General features: G+C 40.8%; 1 protein-coding gene across 1 annotated transcript in view; it reads left to right on the top strand.

Moving 5' to 3' along the window:
• Positions 1–21705, top strand: part of LOC138625674 (multivesicular body subunit 12B-like) — a 33067-nt gene extending 11362 nt beyond the window's left edge. Inside the window, exons 7-10 of the mRNA XM_069706764.1 lie at positions 5532–5593; positions 16629–16684; positions 17089–17148; positions 21354–21705. Of these exons, the coding sequence (XP_069562865.1) occupies positions 5532–5593; positions 16629–16684; positions 17089–17148; positions 21354–21395 (220 nt within the window). The 3' untranslated portion in view covers positions 21396–21705. The remainder of the gene's footprint in view (positions 1–5531; positions 5594–16628; positions 16685–17088; positions 17149–21353) is intronic.
• The last annotated feature ends 2115 nt before the right edge of the window (positions 21706–23820 follow it).

Genomic DNA, 23820 nt, shown 5'->3' with positions numbered 1-23820 from the left:
GTGCGCCTTCCCAACTCTTGCCGGTAATCCTCAGTCCTTTTGAAGCCCACTTTCAAGTTGGTGAGGCTCAGAGGTTGGAATAAATTGCACCTCGAAGCGACTCACACCCCCCTCCCGATGCCTGCTGAGATCACAGGCTGCTGTTTTTGTATTAACATTAAAATTCATTCCACAGTCGAGAGTCTTCTTTTGAGAGTATTTCCATCCGTAATGCGTTGACACATAAGGACAGGACTGTGGGCAATTTACACAGTGGCAGTTCTTTGACTGTTTATTTCTGTGTCGTTACATGCACTTCAGACAGCCATACATAAAGCTATAAATAGTTCTCTAATTTCTTTAAAGTCACAGATTAGATAGTTTGACACAGAGATTTATAAACAGCCACTCAACACACTCTGATTCTTTAAGTAAGTACAGTACCACAGTGTAACTGTCTGTGCAGTATCACACCACTATGCTTTATTCATATTCAGCAGGAGGAATTTCTCTCCTCCATGCCTCCTTCAGGCTATCTATAACAACTTTATGGCCTTTGGAGAATAGCACCTCTTAAATTTAAGTGCTCTTTACAGTCAGTGGAAAAGATGTTTTAAATACAGTCAATAATGTGTAAATTTTTAATGACCCTTATAATTTTGAAAGCTGCAGTGATCCTTCTCAAATGTTACGTTGCCTCGGGCAGTAAGAGCTTGTTAGAGTTGTGTACAAACGTAAACCACAAATCAGTTGGGTTTTTTTCAGCAGCAGAGCGCTGCGGTGCTCAGTAACTGCAGCGCGTTGCATCATTATGGGATGCACACAGTTATTGCATCAAGGCTAAGGTGTTGTATTTGAATTGTTTTTGTATTGTTTTGTCAGCTGGAAACAGGGTGTTTGCAAATCTTGGAAAGTTTTAAAAAGCTATTCAGTTACCTCAGAGAGTCCTCAATTTAATTTACAGAAGTCTTAAATGCTTTCTCATTTTTACGCTGTAGGCAGTAATGTTAGTTATAAATTTGTGTCTGTGTTATATTATGAGCTGTCAGGAGATGTGAAACACTTACAAAGATTAAGATTGTTGCAGTGAGTTGGAGTGAGTTAGAGTTTTAGTCAGCACCATCAGACCGAAGTACTGTCTCTACTGTTAGCCTAAATATATAGGTGAAAGGCGTTTTTATCAAAAGCTTAAACTCGATAGAATTGTGAGAGCAATTAATGATTGTTTTAATTATTGGTTAATATGCTGACTTTCTTTATTAATCAGTTATTGATTAAGTGGATCAAAAGTAAAAAAAAGTAGAATGCACACAGCCCGTGTTTAAAACTCAAAGAATTGATTTACTGTCATATATGACGAAGAAAAGCAACAAATCCTTACATTTCCAATGCAAATCGAAGTGATTGAAGTTAATAATTGAATATCATTAGATGCAAGTCAGTTTTTTTTTTCTTCTTTTAACTAATTGGTTTGCAGCTCCTAAAACATTCAGTCATTTTTAAATGATTAATCTGTCTTTCATTTTTTTTTTTTGCTAGTTATCCAGATTCTGGTTTCATTCATTAAATTGATTACATCACAAATGAAGTATTGTTATTTACTATGGGGAAATACAAAAAAATAAGTGATAATTAACGATGATTAGTGATAATTAGGGCTGGGCACAGAACTTCGATACTTTTATGGTACTCACCGTATTGCTTGTGTACTCTCTCAAAAATACCTTGTCCTCTGGACCAACTTTCAATAATAAGCTACAGCCGCAATTTACTTATTAACATCTATTAATTGCGGCTGCAGAAAACATCCTGGGTTACACTCTGCACCTCAAAACAGAATCAAGATTTGTACCGTGATGTGCAATCTCATTTTCTTTTACTTAAGATAGACTTTACGACATTTGTTTGAGAAATGTATTGTTCATAAACCAGCATCAAAAGCGTTACAATGATACCCAGCCCTGGATATGATAATAAAGAGTTGATTGTCCATCAAACTTTGGCTAGTATGATCATTAATCATAAATTAAAATGCATATTATGGGTTATTCAAAATAACAGAAAGTATTAAAAAAAAAAAAGTCATACATTTAACTCTGTAAACCCAGCAGAAATGCTGTAAAAAGAAATGCTAGAAATTAGTAAAGGAATAATTACTTTCCCCATTCAGGTATGTTTATTAGTTGAAGTAAGATTAAAGATAAACACTAAACTGAAATAGTTATTTCTTACTGGCTCAGGCTGTTGCACCATATTGAGCCACTAAAACTCTGGGTAGAGGCCTGTTGAACCGTCTGCTGTGCAAATGCGTCTAAATCTTGTGTTTAATGTCTCCTTATCAAGTTTGTCTAAAGCATTTCAACCAGCAGCGGCGTTTTGTTTTGATTCATAGCTGCAGCTTGATGTCAACCACTTTGGCTTGTTCTTTGTCAAGACAGACCGTATCAGCAACTCCCTGACTTTATAATGTAAAAAACCTGCACCATCCGGTCAGCCTTTTAATGTGTCCAGTAAAGTATCTCCCTCCTTCCTCCTCCTGACCAATGCTGCCATTTGTTCTCCTGATAAAACTGTCATTGCTGAGGCTGATATCTGACCTCTACAGTGACTGCTAGCATAAATTAGCCTTGTCCTAATATTGCAATTTCTTTCGCCTCACTCAGAATCAAGGTTTTTGACATTTCTCTTAGAAATTGTACACACGGACACTTTTTAAATCAAACTGTACAGTGATAAAAATGTCAAGGCCCGGTATGTTTTTTTTTTTTTTTCATTGCATAGCTGGCTTTTTTGATGACGCACAAAACCCGGAGAGCCGTCAGTGTCAGAATTGGCATGCATATCAATACATTTTGGATTGCACAGTCTTCTACCTGTGACACTCCACACATTGCTGCAGCTCTGCAGGAGTATTATATCAGCTTTCATTGCACGCTGGTTAACCAAGACTTCCCACTGCACACGACTCTTGAGAGAAAGACACGCCGTGACTGTCAGTGTGTGGTATGACAGATCTCCTGTCTGAAGAACAATCCTTCCCAGCTCAATCTCGCTCATTACTTTGCGGCGTTCAGAAAAGTTGCAAAAAGTGGTGGAGATCAAGCAACAGGATGCAGAGCGGTGCCAGGAATGATCGAATGATCAGCTAAGATCTGATGGGCGCAGACTATTCAGTGATTTGCCACCAAAATTCAGAGAGATCCTCTTTTCAACACCTGACACTGAGCTTAAAGGAGGATAATGATGGGTGAGAAAGCAGCTCCCACAAAGCAGCACTGTTGGCACATAGAGGAAGGTGTGGAGATGTTGTCACGGGAAAGGCAGGATGTGTGTCAAAACAAGAGCTCCCAGCTCTCTGTATCGCAGCTCCGGCTCTTCAGTCAGTGATATTACTCTCAATCTCATCTTACCTCTCCGCTGACTACCGCTTGTCTGTCCCCACTGTCTCTCCCACTTTCTCTTCTCCTTCCTTCCCCCCCTCCCCTCCCCTCCCCCCCCCCAAGTATACAACTCTTTTCCTTATTCCACGTGGGACAACAAAAAAGAATTACATGCACAAAATCGTCTGCATTTTCATATTCATGTTGTCAAGTACTCCTCAATGTTGTGGTTTGCTTTGCTCCACTAATATGATTTTAACTCCGGCAGATTTCAAGGGAACATAATACTCTTGATCCACGTTGTAATTGCGTAAATCTTTCAGGCCGTGTTCCCAGTTTAACTATAATTTGATGAGGAACTATGCTATAATTGAATATTCAAATTAGGAATATGTGTCAATATGGCTCTCCTTGCCTGAAATGAGGATTAATTGTTGTCAAAACTCCAGTGGCCAACATAATACGAGGCCCCAACACTGCTGTTGATTAGCAAATCCACTTGCCATGTTTTTGTTTTAAGAATTAGTTGTCTAATTGATTTGCCATATGTTACCCTCTCCAATGCACCTAAAATTGTATTTAGAAATCACCAATTTGGATTGAGACAATTTTGCGTTTTTCAAACAGATGGGAAAAAGCAGCCCTGGAGGTTGCCTGTAGAAAAGCATTTCATGAGCATGTTCTTTTGTTTGGGGGGATTTCAAGTACCATTTTCATTTTTTTCAAATACATAGATAAAGAGACAGACTTAATGCTTTTCTGTTGTCTTTGTTTCTTCCGAGTACTAACGTAACAACACAAACACAGACAACTTTAAAAGACATTTAAACCATTTGCCTCCAGTTTATCAGTCCATGGCATGTCTCGGGGCTTTTGAAAGATGTGTACCTTTCTTCCTCAGCAGTGGAATCAACCTTTGCAAGGTAAAAGAAGTCTGCGTTGAATATGGCAATCGTTCCCACAAGATTGATGCCAACCTTTTAAAAATTCACCATTGGCCTGGATTTAACATGGCCAAATGCTGATGTAAATGAGGAGGAGAAAAGTCGACCCTTTCATTGCAAATAAATCTGAGTTGCAGGCTTCACCTCATAAATACCACAGCCTGTCACAAGTCTTGTTTTATTGCTCTTGATGGAAATTATTGCATTTATTTATCTCATCCGAAGAGATAAGGCTTTGAAAGTCACAACTCAACACACGGCACCTTCAGAAAATGCAGATCTGCCTTTAGTCTTAAATTTTAGATTTTTTTTTGTGGATTTTTACACCCCCTGTAAGTGAGGATTGATTACCCATAAACACACCAAATACAGAACATGATACACAAAGCACACTTCATTATTTGCAACGTCACACCTGCTTACTCCCAAAATATGTCTCGTATTTGTTATAATTTAGCACTTTAGTTTCTGCTCCCTCTAACAACAAACTTTTATGTCTCTTTGTCTTCCAATCACATCAATTCCCCTTTTAATGATATCGCCAACTGCTTTGCATTATCATTATAAGATCGTTTGTTTTATAATGCCATTGTGGAGCTCATTGTACCTTCAGAGCATGTCATGTTATTCAGCTCTCTGTTAAAGCTGTGATTTTTTTTTTTTTTTTTTTTTTTTTTCCCCTGCTTGCTGTGGATTTATCGATCCGTAGGGGTGAGTCACAGGGTGTAATTCATGATAGCTTGATTGATGAGGATTTCAATCTTATATGGTTTGTTAACTTCAACTGCCCACAAAGTGCATTCTGTGCTGTTTTCTGTAATACAAGGCCATGAAGCAGTGGGGAAAAAAACTGACTTCCCTTGAATAATGGAATCTCTCAGTTCCCCCAGAATTAACAAGATCCTGCTCCAAACCCTACGTTAAAGGTCTGTTGAAGCCCCTGGGCAGCCGAGGCACAGTTTAACTTCAACCATATTTCTCCTCTTCAGATTCAGCCGGTTATTTCGTTGCTCCGTTTTGCTTTCAGACAGTTAGGAAAGCCTTTTTGTTAGAGGGAGAGTCCTTACTTTTTATTCTTCAATACATTTTCATCTTATTTTACATTTCCGAGGCATGTCTTAAAAAACTCTTCAAAAGTTTACATGCATTTTTTTGTATGTTTTTAAAATAATCGTCAATACAATAGTATTGATCAATTGACTGAACATTGTTGCTTTTGTTCTGCCAGCAGGAGGACCATGAGCAGGCCATCCTATGAGCACCAGAGCAGTGGGAGCTACACCATGACAGGTAAAAGGTCTCACACTAATGTATGCAAGCCAGTACACTTTAAATACTGTTTATATGTCACTATAGGCAGTTAACTGAATTTAATAGTATTGCTGCGATTGTATTAGCTTATTAAACTGCAGCTCTTACTTTAAGGGAAAAGCTTCATTTAAAAAAAAAAAAAAAAAAAAAAAAGTTAAAGTCTTATACTAATGTTGCACTGCATGTTTTTACAAATGGTTTCTTCTCCGCCTGTGCATACATGTAAAACTAGCCCCTTTGGTACTTGATCTACAAATGCTGTGTGTCTAGATGTTCTCACTGATGGATACTATACAGAGCTTTGCTTATCTCAGTGAACGGGACTTCCCAGAGGAGCGCAACATTACACTCAAAAGAACATTTAACAGCTGTCAAAGATGATCCATCACATGCCATACTTACATGTGTACCTTGCATGCACTGGACGAATTCCTTTCTCTTTGTCAAGGAGAAACTCAACAACAGTAACAATTGCCCGTGACTAAAACAGGGGGGAAAAAAAGGCTAATTCGTTAGGAAACAGAGCTTAGGCATGACAGTTTCAGCGCCGCAGAGTCAGAGCCGGCTGAGACGCTCCAGCCTTTAAAGAGTCTGTGTGTGTGTGTGTGTGTGTGTGTGTGTGTGTGTGTGTGTGTGTGTGTGTGTGTGTGTGTGTGTGTGTGTGTGTGTGTGTGTGTGTGTGTGTGTGTGTGTGTGTGTGTGTGTGTGTGTGTGTGTGTGTGTGTGTGTGTGTGTGTGTGTGTGAGCGAGCTGCACGAGGTGAATGAGGCAGGCAGGTTTTTATCCAGCTGGAGAGAGACACCATGTGGTGAGGATTCCTCCTGCTGCTCCAACACAGGCACACCCAGCCTATGGCCATGTTACACCTATCCTGTTTGATACAAGTCAAGTATTCAACAATCCTTTATGTGAAATGTACAGTTCATGAGTTAATTTTTCACGACTTCATTTATTTGAAATTTGTAGTCTAAAAATTTATGTTGACTGTGAAAAAGAAAGACGGAAAAAAAAACGTTGTTTAATTGAGAAAATGACTTCCTGATTAATACAACACGCTGGTACAACAGTCATTTTTTAAGCCAGGACAAGAAGGTCCTGAAGGAGCCGACATTAACACACAGCTGAACGGTTTGTGGCATTTGGTGTGGGATTCCTCCACTGGGACGGGGTTTGATTGACAGTGAGGAACATGCACATACTGTACAGAGCGCTGCCAGCAGTCATCATTTATCTTGTGCAGATGAACAGACTCCCCCTCCCCCTGCTCCCCCCCCCCCACACCCCCCCTTCATTAGCTGGTCAGATTTTAAAGAAAAGAGTGTAGTGGAGTTAGCCTGAGATGGTTCTTGCTTTATTACTTGAGACTGTGTACTCGTCAGCCTCACAGCATCACTCTGTGAAGAGAACGCAACTTCCCTTCATTAACAATGTGATAGCCTGCAGACCAAGTGTGAGGTCGTAGCCGACAGCCTATTTGTGTTAATTGTTAGCATGGTGGTAGCGCTGGCATGTGTGTGTGTGCGCGTGTGTGTGTGTGCGCTGTCGGTGCAAGAGCGCCTGCGTGTGCACGAGTGTGTGTGGGCTGACAGCTGGCCAGGTTCGAGTTGGTCTAAAACCATGTGCGCTCTGTCAGGGTTGTACAGGCGCCTTCTTTAGGATTGATGAATTGCCTGCTTTCTTGATTAAACCCTCCGTCACTTCCCAACAAAACAAAAACCCCAACACACACACACGCACGCACGCACGCGCACGCACGCACGCACGCACGCACGCACACACACACACACACACACACACACACACACACACACACACACAAAAGAAACAGGCGAGTTGAGGGGAGGAGAGGTAACATGTCTGGGAAATCTGTCATCTGCAGTCACGTCATGTACAGATGTGATGTGCAGAAGCTTTGACATTTATTACCAGAATATTAAAAACTAATTCACATTTATTTTGCAGCCCCTCTCTCACTTGACAGTTCAAGCTCATTTGAAAAGTTATCAAGTTTTCATAGCAGCTCCAACCTTTTGCTTTTCTTCACAAGCGTTGCTTTGATCCATGCCAAGTCCCTTTGGCAATTAGGTCTAATATTCATGCATTGACAGAATCAGGATATTTTAAAGGTAATTACAGGTGCATTCAACCCCGTCTGAAAAGCATACGTCTAAAACTCTAAAATAAAACTGTGACGTCTGTTGCTTTGCAGTCTCTCCTTATTCCCTGCAGAACAACATATAGTATTCAGCAGGCATCCACCTGATAAAAAGGTAAATGTAATAAAATGTAATACATTTACATATCTACAGAATTAATCAAAAATAAATCCTGACATTGGCCCTGATCTAACATAATATGGAAAGCAATTATTTCCCTATCCATTAGAGGAACTTCAATTAACAGACACGAGGCAGTTCATCCTTCAGAAGAGGAGGAGGAGGAAGAAGAAGAAGAAAAAAAAATAGGAGGCTCAAAATTAACTTGGGTTTGCAAAATATCTTGGCAGGATGACAGTGATTTTTGATTCTCAGGAAACAATATTAGAATTCTTATTAAACTATGTGCATCTGCTTTTAATTTGCTGCAAATAATTGGAAAATGCAATGGAGCTTTCCAATTAAAGCTCCACTTTATGCTGTTTAATAATACCCTCATAATATTATAGCTTATGAAATGACAGGTGAGTTGGTGTATGAATAAAACATAAAGCCCTGTAATAAGAGACAGAAAAAAAAAAACGAGACAGTTGTTGGGGGGCTTTTAAATGCTCGACATAATTTGCATATATTAATCTCCTCTTTTCAGCCTTATCAAGTATTCCACTGTATTTGAAGTTAAAATAGTCGTGACAGGCAGGGGTACGCTTCGTTTTTCCAAGGATTTATTACTTGTATAATTCTGGATCTTTAATAAGCCAATATGACTGATCCTCTGAGTTCTGTGGAATTTGGTTAATTGTTCCAGATGGTGCTCACTGATTATGCAAAATTACTTTCTTTCTCCTCTTTTTCCCCCAACTACACCATTTCTTGATTGACTAACATGGAGAAAAAAGATTATTTTTGGCGCCGCACTTTCATTAAGAGGGTTCTCATCAGGTTTCAAACAAAAGTTCCATCTTATCTCCCTGTGTAGTTGTGGGCGAGGCCGTGCAGAAGGGAGGAGATCAGCCGGCTCTTATCTCAAACCGTGATGGATCTCAGCTGCTTCTGCACCGCTGGTGTTATATTTTAGAATAACACAATTCTTTAGGCTGAGGGATTAAAAAACACGACCTCTGGATAGTGACACAGAAGTTATTATTAGTGTATGCCGTTCTCTTCTTTCTCCTTTTTCTCTCCTCTTTCTCTCTTCTGAGAGATTGATGAAATGACCAAGCATCAGGGTTTGTCCTCCACTTGCAGCTCTATCCACAACTCACTAACATTCTGTTTTGCATCAGCTAAACTGAGCTGAATGAATCATTTATGGAAGTGTTATGGGGGAGGTATGGGCAGATTTACTGCCGCGCTTTTACTTTAGATGGAATGGGATTTCTATGAAACCGATCTTGATGTCTGAAGTAATGCCAAAACTTACATCAAGACATGAAAGGAATGCTCTTAAAACCCACGTTTTGCCTCTTAATTCCCCTGGTCAGCAAAAGGCGAAACGGAGAGAGAGGGAGAGAGAGGGAGAGGGAGGGAGAGAGGAAGAGAGAGAGGGAGGGAGAGAGGGAGGGAGAGAGGGAGGGAGGGAGGGAGGGAGAGAGAGAGAAGTTCACAAGGAGAATAGTATTTACATATGCACACACACTAACACGCATATTCTGAAACTACTCTCAGTGGCTAATGATATAAAGGAGTGCTCAATTCTCTAATAATAAATCTACGGCTTATAAATTACTCAGTGTTTAAATTTGCTTTAATTCCGTGTTAAGTTTCAGCTATTTGTGCTTTTTCCATCCTGACATGGCAGCATAGTTTCCACGTTTTGATGTGGATACTGCTGAACTAAAGTGAAACATTGACCAAAAATCACACCAACGTGAAATGAACACAATTCTATGCTAAAGAAACTGTGAAAACAACATAGAATTATTGTCTGTGTCGTGTGATTCTCTCTTTTTTTCTGGATTGTATTCTGATCTGAACTCAAGCTTTGTTTCCTTTTTCGCAATAGAGTTTGAGCAGTTTGAGATATTGTGGGATACGCTTCTGTTATATTTCCTTTAGTTTTTGTATGATTCTGGAAATAATTAGTGTGTATTTAAAAAAAAAAAAAAATTCTAACATTGATTTAACAGAACTAATTCTTTCAGTCGTGACCGACTGAATTTAAATACAGCTTTTTATTCGGTATAGTGTCTGTGTCCAAAAGCACCTTTGGATTCTAACCGGTGTAACACCGTTCAAGGAACTCCTTTTGACTTTTATTCAATTTACATGTCAGTAATCCTGTTGTACAATCCATGTTTTGTTGCAAAAAATGATCGATCCTGGTGTGATGGTGCCATTAAGTATCGGAGGATCAATCCTATATAAATCCTAATGGAATTTTTGACTGGAGCCTGAAGGCCCTGTGGCATTTTTGGACCTTTATTACAGTCAAATAAGGGACTTTAAATGGCTTTGCATTTGCAGGCCAGACTGGACTCTGGAGTCTCATCCCTCATTGCTTTCTATCCATCCCTGAGATAGAAGCAGTGCTCCATTAGTTTCAGTGTCCAGACGTGGACAGCCTCAATGGATGGGCCTGTCACGGCTCCCTCATTTGCCCCATGTACAGCAGGGTTTTGTTATCACACATCTAATTAGAACTTGATAAAAAATATTTCACAAAAATCCAGTCATTAAATATAGTTTAAGGAGATTTATGGTCAAATATGCCTTAAAGATCTTTTAATGGCTCTGCTGACTTGTTAAGTTTGTAATTAATGATCTTCTAATACATACTGTGGTGTGATTTAGAAAGCACAATGAGATTCTGGGAATGAAGTCGTTTTGGAAAAGGGCATCTGGGGCTCCCAGAAGCTGTATTAAATGGTTCTGCTCAGACTGGTTTTCTCAGAACCATGAAGTCTGCTGTGAAAAAGTTCAAACACATCAGTGTCTTTACATTGATGAGGCCGTTTTAATGTTCGGTGCAGGGAATAGTGCCTGATTATAAAACAGTTGCTTGTCATTTTATAATAGTCAATTAGTGCGTAAAGAAAAGTCGTTGGCTCCTCTGGAGCAGCCTTTTAATAGTGCATAGTTTTATTTAGGTAATGGAAAATGTTTATTTTTAAAGTCCACTAGTCCACACAGTGAAAATAAAGAGTAAATGCATATATATCAAACTGTAAATGCATTGTACTAATACCAGTCTCCTGTTTCATCAGGAGAGTAATGGTGTCCTTATTAGCATAATTAATGACAAATGGCAGTGCAGCATTGGTGAATTGGTTCTAGGGGATGATAAATTGGTGGATGCCCAGGTTAGTGGCTGCCAAGGAGGCCTCTTTGGCTGTCATCCCTCCTGCTTCCGCTCTGGCACAGTTCATTACTCACCGTGTGAGATGCCACTTTACATTGCCTGGTACTGTGAGCATGGAGAACTTAATAATGCCACCCACAACCACATAGGGCCTGCTGCTCTACCCACAGTCCAGAGGGCAAGTAGCTCAGCAAGGGCTCGGGGTTGTGGGGAGCAGGGCTACATGGGAATCATCTCGTGCAGCTGCACTGATCAAAACAGATCACGTGTCAGTCACTACTTCAGGGGAGCTGGGGCCATATGACCCAGTCTCCAGTGCTGGTGAGTGTTTCTTGTTAGGATTTCTGGGGCTCGCCACATCCCTCGCATCATTACGGGTTAGTTTGCCCACAGAACCGCTAATTAAGAGGGGATTTGTGTAATTGTGCCTTCTGCTGCGTCCCATCCGGCACATGCAATTTACTGTCAGCCCTCTGCCAGCTTTTACACTTGTCCAGAGAGGCGTACCCCATTTATACACACATTCTGCTGCACATTTACCAGCAGCCACAGCTGGGGATCAATGCCAGTGCCATGGCAGTGTCTTAAAAGACACTGTGCTGCTGATTAAAGTCTGATTGTCCATTTAATTTCACGAGCGCCCTCAATAGCCAGCCAGCAAAAAAAAAAAAAAAAAAAAAAAAAAAAAGGCTGCTCCCAGTCTTTCTCTAGTACTGACGGAAGAAGAACCAAAACAGGTCCTCGCATAGGCTCAGTCTGACCTCAATCTAACTTGCATATAGGCTTTATGAAGAAGTTATTACACGTGTACACTCCCCCTCAGTGCAGCAGCGTTTGTGGCTGTCTCGCCGTAAGTGTTGCTGGCTCTGCCCACTTTCTGGAAGACTGATGGGCCAGCGCCCGACTGGGACTGGCTTCTGGCTCCCTACCCACAACTAGATTTCAGGGGCTGCTTGTCACAGATGGAAAAGTAAGTGGGTCATTGTACATAAGCTTGCCATTTTGCAAACTGCAAAAAAAAAAAAAAAAAAGTGAACTTTAACAATGGTGAATTTTAAATAAATCAGTAATGTATTATATATGCTTATTTGACAATATGTTCCGTTTTGGTATTTGTCATGAAAAACGTAACTGTTCACCTCGAGTTAAAAAAGTCAATTTCATACATTCGATTTTTTTGCGTTTACCTATACTGTATTTTAGGAGAGTAAAGGGTTTGGGCGTTTACATTCAATGCAATATTCATTCAAATTAATTTTGTTTAAAAATATCCATCAAAGTGGACCAGCTTGTGTAAAATAATTCAGCTTCTTTCCCCTCCACAGTTTCTCTCCATAAGTCTGAAGTGTTTAGCAGCCCCAGTCATTAGTATGTAACTACTGGATCTCTTGCACAGTACTCTTAGCATTCAGAAAGCTTTTAAACTTGTTTACATTTTTGAACATTTGAATGAAATTAAATTAATATTTTAGTATAAATGAGCTGACTTGCTGTCAGGAGATTTGCAGCAGTGGCTTCCACACACTACAGTGAGATTTGGGAAACGAGCTGCACACAGCCGGCAGAAACAAATAAAAATAGATTATCAGAAACCCTCAACATCATTTCAGCGCATGATCTATTTTAGTTTCAATGTTACATGGTTTTTAGAATGTTAATTGACTCGCCAGTAAACATTTAAATAATTCAAAAGTTATACTTCCACGTTTGCAAGTGAGATTTTTAATACATTGGGAAGTTCTTTTTCTTTTTTCTTCCACCCGTCTGTCTAGCGTGTTTGAAAAAGTGGGGAAAAGATAAAAGAAAAAGAATGGGTTTCATAGAGCCATAGTCATTAAAAGAATCTGAAAATAGCAACTCGCTATCATCTGTTCTCATAGCACGGGTCAGGAGCTCTGACACCTCCAAAATTCCTCCTGTCAGGGTAGGGGGCCATTTGTATTCTCTCTCATTAGGCAATTTGACTAATGACCTGCCGCGGCTGCAGAGCTACTGAGGGACCCGGAGCCTCGCGCCCTCTCTCTTGCAGCAGCCTGAACACACACCCTCTATTGGAATGGCACAGATGGCATGCCCGGGCGACAAAATAAACTACAATATGTCTCCGAGATGCTGTCAGGCCTGGGCACTATTTCTCATGTCAGAGTGGGGCTAAGGGCTGTGAGTGGGCATAGGGGGTCCTCCTCCAGCTCCTCTGTTCATCTACTCACCATTATCTGCAGAGGTGACAGAGAGCGGGGTCTGCAGCTAGAATAGCATTTCCATGGTCTGCATAAAGAATCCGGCTCAAATTGAGAGTCACATCGACAGGGAAGGTGTTGCGATGTCTAGCCTGGCTACACGTAGGGAAAGGCAGCATCCAATTGTTTGGAATATGAAATACAGCAGGTTCCAAATAAAGCTCCAACCTATTTTGGACCTGCTGTACTTGTTATTTTCTTATCATTTTATGGTACTAAACAATGGATATCAGCTCAATCATGAGTAAAAAGTTATAATAGAGGTTCACTGGCACGTTATTGCTCTGACGGTGACTTTCTCACTTAATTCTGGTGCGAGACAGATTCACCCAAGTAATCATACTAGACAGAGATCAATGCAATTCTGCTGAATTAGTGAAGTGTAAAATAAAAGTTCATCAACATTCCTAAAGTGCTACTCTTGAGCTGTGGTTCAGGTAATATGGGGTACGCTCGATCACCCACGCATATTTTCCCATCAGTCAGTGTCGGAGCACAACTCGCTGTGGTTTATGTGTTTGTGTGTGCTGTGCCTGTGTTGTTGCGTGTCCATGTCTGCCATGAGCCCTGGAAGTGTGCAATGTATGGTGCTGCTGAAGTCCTGGGTGACAGTGCATCCAACAATGGAAGAGTGAGGGATTAGTGCTCAGCCCAGCGTACGAGGGAGCCCTTCCCGCCCTGAAACAGCCATTCATCTGTGCCCAGGGGCTGGAGATGACAATGCAGCCATTGCTCATCGCACCTGACGGAGCCATTAATAAGGCAATGATCCACACGGGGCCTGTGCTGACTTCGTTCTTTACACTACAATCACTCAAGCCACAGGGTCCTCCTTACTTAACGCCACCTCTGCGCTCGCCGTCGTCGTCATCATCATCATCATCATCATCACAATCACAATCATCATCATCACAGTCACTGTACCAAAATTCCTGCCAGATGTTTTCGTATTGACTCTACTCACATACTCCAAATGCCAAATAACTACCCAATTCCCCACCCTGCAATACACTCTTGAGGTAATGGACTGTAACCTGGCCATTTGAGCGGCTGGAACATGCTTCATACTGGGATTCCTGGTCAGAAGATTGGATTTACATTATTGTTGCCCTTTGCACCTTCAGATTTCTCCATAGAGCAGCATCCATTCCTTACCACCAAGTCATCTCCTGTGCCTCTCCATTTGTCTGAATGTAAGATAGCCTCTCTAGTATAGATGGTGGAGGAATACAAAGTGAGATCTGGTTTTAAATGTAATCCTTGAGCAATAAAGAAACTCTCTGGCCTTCAGCTCTGTGCATTCATCTGTCCGTGCCACGCAGATCCATCAGCGGCTACAATCTCTGCTTCTCGGTGCTGGCTATTGATTCTAATGTATTCTCCCTGCCTACCTCTGCCTGGTGTTGGTGCTCCCAGCGACACAGGAGTGCATGTTTATTCACTTGCAGTTATGTGCTTAAACAAGCCATCATGCCTACCCAGTCGCACGCTCTTGTTTGCTCCTTCAAATAGCCACACATCCAAAGCTGCTGCAGCAAGGCAGACAGCGTGACTCTGGATTCAACATCTCTTGAATGAGTGGAAGGGAAGATGAGTCTAAACAAGGAGTGAACCTTTCAGTATTTTTTTTTTTTTTGCCTCTAGTAATGGCTGTGTCTTTGGGTTGGTACATCCACCACCTTTAATCAGGCTCTGATATATCAACAACTACTGGCTATATTATCATGAAATGGTACAGAGGATGAATCCTGAGGATTTTGATGCACCACCATGAAGTTGCCATTTATGGTTTTGAGTGAAATATCTCAACAACTATGTGATGGATTCCCATTGAACTTGGTACAAACACTCTGAATGCCTTAATGTTCCATCATCAGCTCAATTTCTTCAATACTTTATTCATAACAGATATGAATAGCTTCAGATACAATTTCTTCAGCTCCCATAAGATAGCACTCCACACTTTATATTGTGAACACAGTAAACCTTTAACCTGCTTCACATCAACCTGTTATTATTGTGATTATGAACATGTAAAAATGCTGACTTCAGCATGTAGCTAAAAGCACCTCTGAGTCTAAGTGCAGCCTCACATAGCAGCTAGCACGGCTTTACTGCATTTTTACTATGGCAGATGATTGCGAGCCAAGAAGCTAAAAAAGCTTTCCTGTGGTCATAAGGCTGAGGGTCAAGCTTTGATTACAAAGATCACATTGTACTACACTTGTGTGCAAAGTGCCAAACCATGGATCAGTGTAATAACCAAGAAAGGAAAGCAAGTCACATAAGTGTCAAAGTGAGGGATATTTTAGAATTTCATACTTTTAAATATTGCTGTGAACAGGAAAGGCCAAAAGCAGTGTCAGCTCCCAAACGATGACTCATGAACAGCTTCAGCTTACATTTATGAGTTCCTTTTCCTGTGCCAGCGGCCTGATGGACTGCGGGTAAGAAAACACCAGTTAGAAGCATGGCCTTTTGATACTTGGGGCTCCTGTTGGAGCCAACGGCAGCAAGTTTTGTGCCTCCAGATTTGGGAGTTTTATAATGAAGCCGAGCAGCTGCAGTTTTCCCTTCAGTCTGCAAACGAGAGGCTTTGTGTCTCTTGTCACCCCGTGTTAATTTGGGCCCTAATGTATTTTATAAACAAAGGGCTGCTCTCTAGCCTGACAGTCGTGACACCTTGATTCCAGTGCAGGATGCATGCAGAACGGGGTTACACCATTAATAATCAACTGGCAGCCATCACACCATTTTAACCACGATCATTATGATAAAGGGCATACACTTAATTACAGGCCTGCTTAATTATAGCTCTGTTGAAGCTCGTTTGTTTGGTCAAATGCTAATTATACCACCACGCTCTTGGCAAGTCCTCATTTCAATCCACTTTTTTTGCCGGCTGAACAGTGTGGTTTATTTTCATGCAAATTTGATATCTGGTGAATGTTTTGTCTCTCTTCTTTCCACTTTTCTGTGCCTAGTGTGAGTGTGTCTTTGTTTCGGAGGTGAACATCCCTCAGACAAGACGGAATCGGGAATAATCAAGAGTAATTAAACTGGAAGAAGGCCGGGAAAGGGCTGGGTTTGAGAGAGTGGAGGTGCTCAAATACAGCAGAGAATAAAAAAGCCTTTCATCTTCTCTCCGTAGACGGAAGGAGGGGAGGTGTCGGGGTGGCTGGGGATGTTGATAGCTTTGCTGTTTTATAATCCCACATTTAGTCTTGTGGAAATACTCAGGATCAAGACTAGGGAGTAGTATATTTCTGTATAAAAGTCCAACTTCAGCTGTGTTTTTTCTTACTTTTTCTTTGCAGCTCTGGACGATGTGCCCTTTGTGATCTCTGAGAAGTTTTCTGAAAAACCCACAGAGGTAAACATTCTTTGATGATCTAGTGACAAAACATGAAATTATTTCTCCACTATATATATATATGTATATAAAATAGAGTGGTAATGAAAGTTCCTTCTCTGATAACCTCTCTTCAGGTGAATACCACTACTTTCCTTTCCTTCCCTTTTCTTTCCTTTCTTTCCCTTTTCCTCCAGACTGAGTGATGAATGAGTGCAGTCAGGCAGAGCTGGCTCAATGCAGTCCATTTGGCTGGCTGGCAGTGGTTGTCACTATAGCCCCGTTTGTATTGACACAGAGAGGGAGAGGATTAAAGATTTTAAGCATGCTTACTTAGCCATGAGCCTAACCGCCATGTTTCTTGTGTGTTTTTTTTTCTTCTTCCTTCTTCTTCTCCCTCCTCCTCTCCCTGCTTTTGATTTCAGATGCAGCAAGTCAATTTAATGGGCATTACGATCAAATCCCTGGCAGAGATCGAGGAGGAAGTGAGTAGAGGCTGCAACGCTCGGCTGCCGCTGACGCCGCTGGCCCAGAATGCAAAGCAAACGGTCTTGGGGTTGTAATTAAGTGTCTGAGACAGCGAGGCCCTGTTGGCTCCACTAAGCCCCAATTGAATAAAAGCATGGCCAAGCTAGGCAGCCATTCTCTCTTAAAAGCTTCGTCTCCTGTTCCAAAACACTTGACTTTTATTCACCGATTCTTCCCTCAAACAGCTCAATCTAGTATCTCGCACAGAGCCGTACACATCTTAAGGAGCCTTTTCTGGTCCGATTCTTCATGTTTAACTTTTTAAGTTTCCAATCAGCTTTGTAGTTAAAAAGTTAAGAGATCATGTAGAGCAAATAAAAAGCGCCACAAAGTCTTCCCAATTTCTGATGAAACACTGTAGCCTAGAGGCATTGGTAGGAAGAAAATCATCTGTGTGCTGCTCCTTCTTTAGAGCTCATGTGTTTGTGGGGAGAAAGAAAGAGAGTCAGTGTGTGTGTGTGTGTGTGTGTGTGTGTGTGTGTGTGTGTGTGTGTGTGTGTGTGTGTGTGTGTGTGTGTGTGTGTGTGTGTGTGTGTGTGTGTGTGTGTGTGTGTGTGTGTGTGTGTGTGTGTGTGTGTGTGTGTGTGTGTGTGCGCTTTAAAGAGAGTGACAACCCCCCTTCTCTCTCATTAGCACGGTATCTTGGTATCAGAACTGCCAGGAAGTGACAGACCACTGTAAAAGAACAGGTGCTGTTGGGTTTGAGATGTGTTACAGAGCAAACACTCCCTCATCAAACCATGTGTCTGTTCTGCACTCTGCCTCTGTCTTCTGTCACATACTATCCAAATCACACAGAGTCGCCATCTTGTCATATGGTCATCTGAATGAGGCTCGTTGTCGGCGCAGGTATTAATGGCATGTACATGTACAGTATGTATATGTGTGTGTGTGTGTGTGTGTGTGTGTGTGTGTGTGTGTGTGTGTGTGTGTGTGTGTGTGTGTGTGTGTGTGTGTGTGTTTGTCCGGGATGGAGACAGGCTGACTGCTCATCCTATATGTTCTTGTCTTTTTTTCTTTCTTTTTTTCGCTTCTTCCTCTTTTCTCCCATCCTCCTTCCTCTCCTCCTCCTCTTCCTCCTCCTCCTCCCTTTCTTCTCAGAGAGTGTGATTAGCAGGAGGACACATGGTGAGCTGAGCTGGGGAAGAGAAGGGAAGGGCATGAGAAATCATTAATTACAGCCGCGCTGGAGCTGATGAAGTAAATGTGAGATAGTGTAACACACAGGATTTAGTGAAGTGGACGACAGCACAAGATTAATGGTGGGGCCAGGCTGATGAGGATGAAGTCACAGCTTAGCTTGATAATTAGTTTCCAAGTGGAAACATCCCTCACCATTGTGTTATTTTTACTTCTCTCCTCTTATTATTATCCCACACTGATATCTGCAGAACAAGGGAGAAATATAGTCAGTGATTTTCTCACAAACACGCTGGAAATATGCTGTCTGCAAGTTTTCTTGTGTTTCTGTATCACTGTTAATTTAATGTCCGATATGTCTGCGCTCAAGGCTTCTGAACAATTGTCAGCTCATTCGTTGCAATATAAAACAAAAAGTACTGAAATTCAGAAAAAGCTGTTTTTAGTTTAAAATTGTCCTCCTGGTTTTTTTTCTCCGTTTTTGTGTAACTCTCTTCTTCTGTTGTCCAGAAGAGGGGGGGGGGGGGGGGGGGGGGGGGGGGGGGGGGGGGGGGGGGGGGGGGGGGGGGGGGGGGGGGGGGGGGGGGGGGGGGGGGGGGGGGGCACTGTCCCTGCTTATCTGTAGTAGATTTTTTTTTCCCCCTCTGCAGAAACTAGAGGCGCTTTCTGCACCGATTCTAATTGCCTCGTTTTTAAACCCCATTAAAAAAAAATATAGATTCATGAAAGAGATGTACTTTCTAGAATTATACATATGCACATGTAATTGAGGAAAACTGTTGTAATCACAGCCACAGTTGCAGATAAGACCATTTCCTAACAGGCATCACTTAAGCCATGTCTCAGATGATGTTGGTTCCAGCAATTAGGCATTCTTTTCATTTCCCAAATGACTCGCAAAACTTGCGGATATTATAATTGCTTTTAGCCACGCATATCTAATTTGTGTCTTTTTAAGTGTTAATTAGTACGCGATTTAAAGTGACATCTTTATGTAGTTTACTCTGCTGAAAAATGTTGTTGGCGGCTGGCTAATGATTTTCTGAGGGAGTATACTTGGGTGGAAAGAAGTGTGTGTGCCCATATGACAAGATTTTCATTAGCACCTATGTATGATTGGTTTTTAGTGCTTGTAGGGAGTTATCTGTGTGTGTGTGTGTGTGTGTGTGTGTTTGCGTGTGTGTGTGTGTGTGTGTGTGTGTGTGTGTGTGTGTGTGTGTGTGTGTGTGTGTGTGTGTGTGTGTGTTTGCGTGGGTGTGTGTGTGTGTTTCCAAATGAATGTATGGAAGGACAGTACTGTACAGGGGTATGTGCGAGGGAGAGCTCCAAATAGAGGTGGAATTAATGAAGACAACATGTCACATATTTTTGGCAGTGGAGCAGGGACAGGAAATGAAGCTCGGCTCGTCTGGGTGACTGCCGCCCATGTTCCAGTGTGTCACTGTCCTGTCAGCCTGTGTGTAAAACTGGCAGACATTGATACATGCTCTCCCTGATAACACCCCATTCCCCCATCCATCATTTACACACACACACACACACACACACACACACACACACACACACACACACACACACACACACACACACACACACACACACACACACACACACACACACATGTATACACACATATACACGTACACACAGGAATATTTATTTACTGTGCCAGATGTTGGAACAGAATTTGTGTGTGTGTGTGGGGGGGGGGGGGTGGTTTCACAAATAACAGGCTTGTGATATGTGACAGGTTTTGGGGTAACTTGCAGCTTGCACTAGATGAAAATCGGGGAAGGTGGTAGTCTGATCCAGAGAACCTAGTTTCAGCCATTGTGGCTCCACAGCTTCTGTTGCAGATTTGGAAACTTATTTCAGTGATCATACAGCATCACCTAGTGCTGTGTTGCAGTAATACAACTGCCTAACTTGGTGAAGAGTCACAAAACTTCACTGTTCAGCCAGTGGAACGAAAATATCCTAAATGAATGAACTTTGTCTTTTTTAATATATGTATGTATGTATATGTGTGTGTATATATATATATATGTGTGTGTTTTGGAGTTATGGAATAGATTTTGGAAAAATGGATTAGAGGAAGTTGCTGGGAACTGCTAACGTTTTGGAGATGCACAGAACCAGCCTTTTCTACTCGAGTACCGATTCATAGTAATAATTAAGGGTCTCCACTGATACCAAAGACCATTGCTCATTTCCCCCACCCCCCCAAATTGAACACTTGTATACGTCAGTGAGTCATTTTTATGACAGGTAACTCGATGGCAAAGATTCATGTGGCCCTAAACCTGGATGAATGAAGCTGATTGTGAATGCATTAACTTTTATAATAACATTTCCAAAGAGATCATTATTAAGGGGGATCTGTCACATTATAGCCAGCAGGTCTTTCTGTATCAGGGCCAAAAGCAGTCTGGCGTTACCTTTTGACACTCATTAGTTTTCCTTCTTTTTTTGTTGTTGAGGTTTTCAAAACAAAACAAAACAGACTTCTGGCACTAAAAATTCAAATCTTTACTCGGTGAAGTAACAAAGGGTGATTTTGTTCCAACAGAAAGCAATTAAAACTTAGTTTTATAGTCAATAAAAATGAATAGAAATTACAGTCTTTCCTGTCCTTAATACCGCATAAACCAAAACTGTTTGAAGCCATCTTGCCTTATAAATTGTCATGTTCATGCCATGCCACAAGGGGGCAGTGGTTCTTTATATTTTCCTCAAACTTTACTCTTGCTAAGTATCTATTTATTCTGCTTATGTATGCTTGTGGCTTCCAATAGACTAAATATTATTAAGTCAATATGTTTTTAATCTATGGTTAAATTCCTTCATCTGCAGTTACAAAATGTAACTTGTGTGTCTGCAATTTTTCTAATGATTTACTTATATTTTTAGTTTCGATTCATATTTAATATAATGGTTGGTGTTCTGTTTTTGACCCTGCATTATGATTTCATTCATCAGTGTGTGCTTCCTCTTCTTCTTCTTCTTCTTCTTCTGCTTACAGTTCCACTACAACTTCAGCACAGAACGAAGCGTTGCTCAATAACTTCCCACCCAGTCCTCTCCAGTTGACAGAACCACAACATCTGGAACAAAAGGGATAGTTTGTAAAATAATGAACGAATGAAATTGGATGCTATGTAATTATAGACAAAAAACACATTTTATTTTATTGGATTATTTTGAGAGAATTAAGTGCTTGAAATATTTGTGATAATGTATAACTTTGTACATTAACGAGAAAACTGTTTTTGAAAGTTGCTTTTCTAAATGTGTGTTAAATTTGATCTTTCTTAGATAATCTCCCAAAATGTGATTTAAATGTATCATGCTGAAAATAAAAGTAAGTAATAGTCCTCAAGAGATTTATTCATAAAAGTATGTTAGCTGTGACTCACATTTTGCTCATCAGAATAACAGGTCCGTGCTGACAGTGAGAAGCAGTCGGGAGGACTATAAGGAGCAGAGAAGCAGCTTCATCACACACAAACAGGCTCCTCTGATGTTCATTTTCCAGCTCAAGCATCTTTCCATCAAAAAGGCCATCATGAGCAGCGTGCAGCAAGAGTGAGCCGAGCTCAGAGACACAGGAGCACTTACCCCAGACACTCACCCACGTCAGCAGTGACACTTCTACTGAGTCAGCTCTTTAACAACATTAAATTTCACTTGTGATAAACACACAATTTTTCCAACCTGCAGCGTGTTGCAGGGACATGAGTTGGAAAAATTGAGAAAATCTTAACTTTTGCCTGCAGTTTTATAGAATCCAATTTTTTTTCTGAATGTCCAAAATACTAGAGCATCTTTATTTACCAATTAGATTTGTTTTTTCTCTTTTTAACAACCTGATCAACAGCCTGCTGCCAAATTAAGAAGCAGAATTCACACTTTACTAAAACATCCCTGTCCTCTCACTGCTCACATGTCGTTTGCCACTAATTAAATTGTGAGAATCCATTTGCACATTTTTGCAGGTGTAATTGAAATCAGAGACTCTTGAATAGATTAATGTCCCTCTTGTTAATTAGACTCTCCTCCTGCTATGTTTGTGAAGTTGTGGAATCTGCTAACAGTGCAGGGTTTTGGTGTTTTCTTCCTGACCAAAAATTCCTAATGGCTTTTGATATTCACAGGTGTTTAATGAAGCGCTCAGCGGATGACAACCCGCTGTGCGTGTGTGCGTTAACTCCTCGGTTCTGCTGCTGAAATCAGAGCGACGGCCTGAGGAATCCTCTGCAGAGGGAACAGCTTTCACGCTCCTTCATGAAGGTGACACTCATGTCAGTGATGCCCTAGAGCACAGTGACAGGTTTCAACAGCCCTCCTCCCTGCTGTGTATAAAGTCCATATATATATATATATATATATATATACAGTATGCCATATGTATTCCCACATAGTCAGTACAAGCCATAGGTGGAGCTGTGTTCACTCTTTATTTTCCAACAGTACTCTTTTGACTCATATATGGGAAAGGAATTTTAAATAACATTTGACAATTTTGTAATTTTTTTAAATTTTATTTTACTACTTATACCAACTACTAAATCCATTATGATTTTCTATGATATCCTATATTATCAACACATCTAATGAAAAGACCAAAACCTACGTGGGATTTTAATACCACATATTTGTGTTATTATATTTTTCATTACTATAGAAAACCTATTATAAAAACAAGATTAGAATGACCATTGGCTCTGTGGTTTAAAGGTTACTGCCACAAACAGCCTCCTGATGCTGTAACTACTTACTGAAGCACCATCTGTCTATTAATCTACAGCTGAAAACAGTCTGCAGCATCTGCTCAATTTACTCCTGTTTGGTTAATGTTTGCTAAAAAACTGGTGTCAAAAACACGGCGGGAAGTATTAGAACAGCGGTTCTCAACTAGTGGTTTGTGACCTAGCAGTGGATCGCGGGGGCATTTTGAGTGGGTCACTGATATGTGCGAGGAAAACAAAAAGTTCAACCTTTATTTTGAAGTCTTCAGAACTTCTGCCACTGCGCTTTTATTTTGGACATATGTGTAATGACAAAACAGTAATGACAAAATCTAGCATAACATCAGTAGTTAGCTCTCATTTGAGCCTTCGTAAATAGGTTTATGATTAGATAAGTCTGCCTTTATATTAATTTCAAAATAAATCTGCCTTTTTATTTCTTATTTCATAAAGTGTATTTTAGTTTCTTGAAACTTGATGAGCCTTTTTATTTCACTAGGTTTTTAGCCCTTGTTGCACATTTTTAAGTGACATTTTAACACTGCATGAAGGCATTGAATATTACTGCACAATTTTTTTTCTTAAAAATTTTCAAAGATGTGGGCTCCGACATTTTGACGAAGAAAAAAATTTGAATCCTGAGGCCAGAGCAATTAAGAAGCACTGTTTTAGAATATGGGCTACTGTGTTGTTTGTTGTGGTCTTATCCTGAAAAGTGATAACAATTACAAAAACATGATA

Source organism: Brachyistius frenatus, unplaced genomic scaffold (genome assembly GCF_029030835.1).
Source record: "Brachyistius frenatus isolate BFR_SWC_R1_liver_20210118 unplaced genomic scaffold, ASM2903083v1 Contig_64, whole genome shotgun sequence".
Lineage (NCBI taxonomy): Eukaryota > Metazoa > Chordata > Actinopteri > Embiotocidae > Brachyistius > Brachyistius frenatus.
Note: the sequence above shows the minus strand (reverse complement) of the source record. Positions and strands in the feature narration are given on the sequence as shown.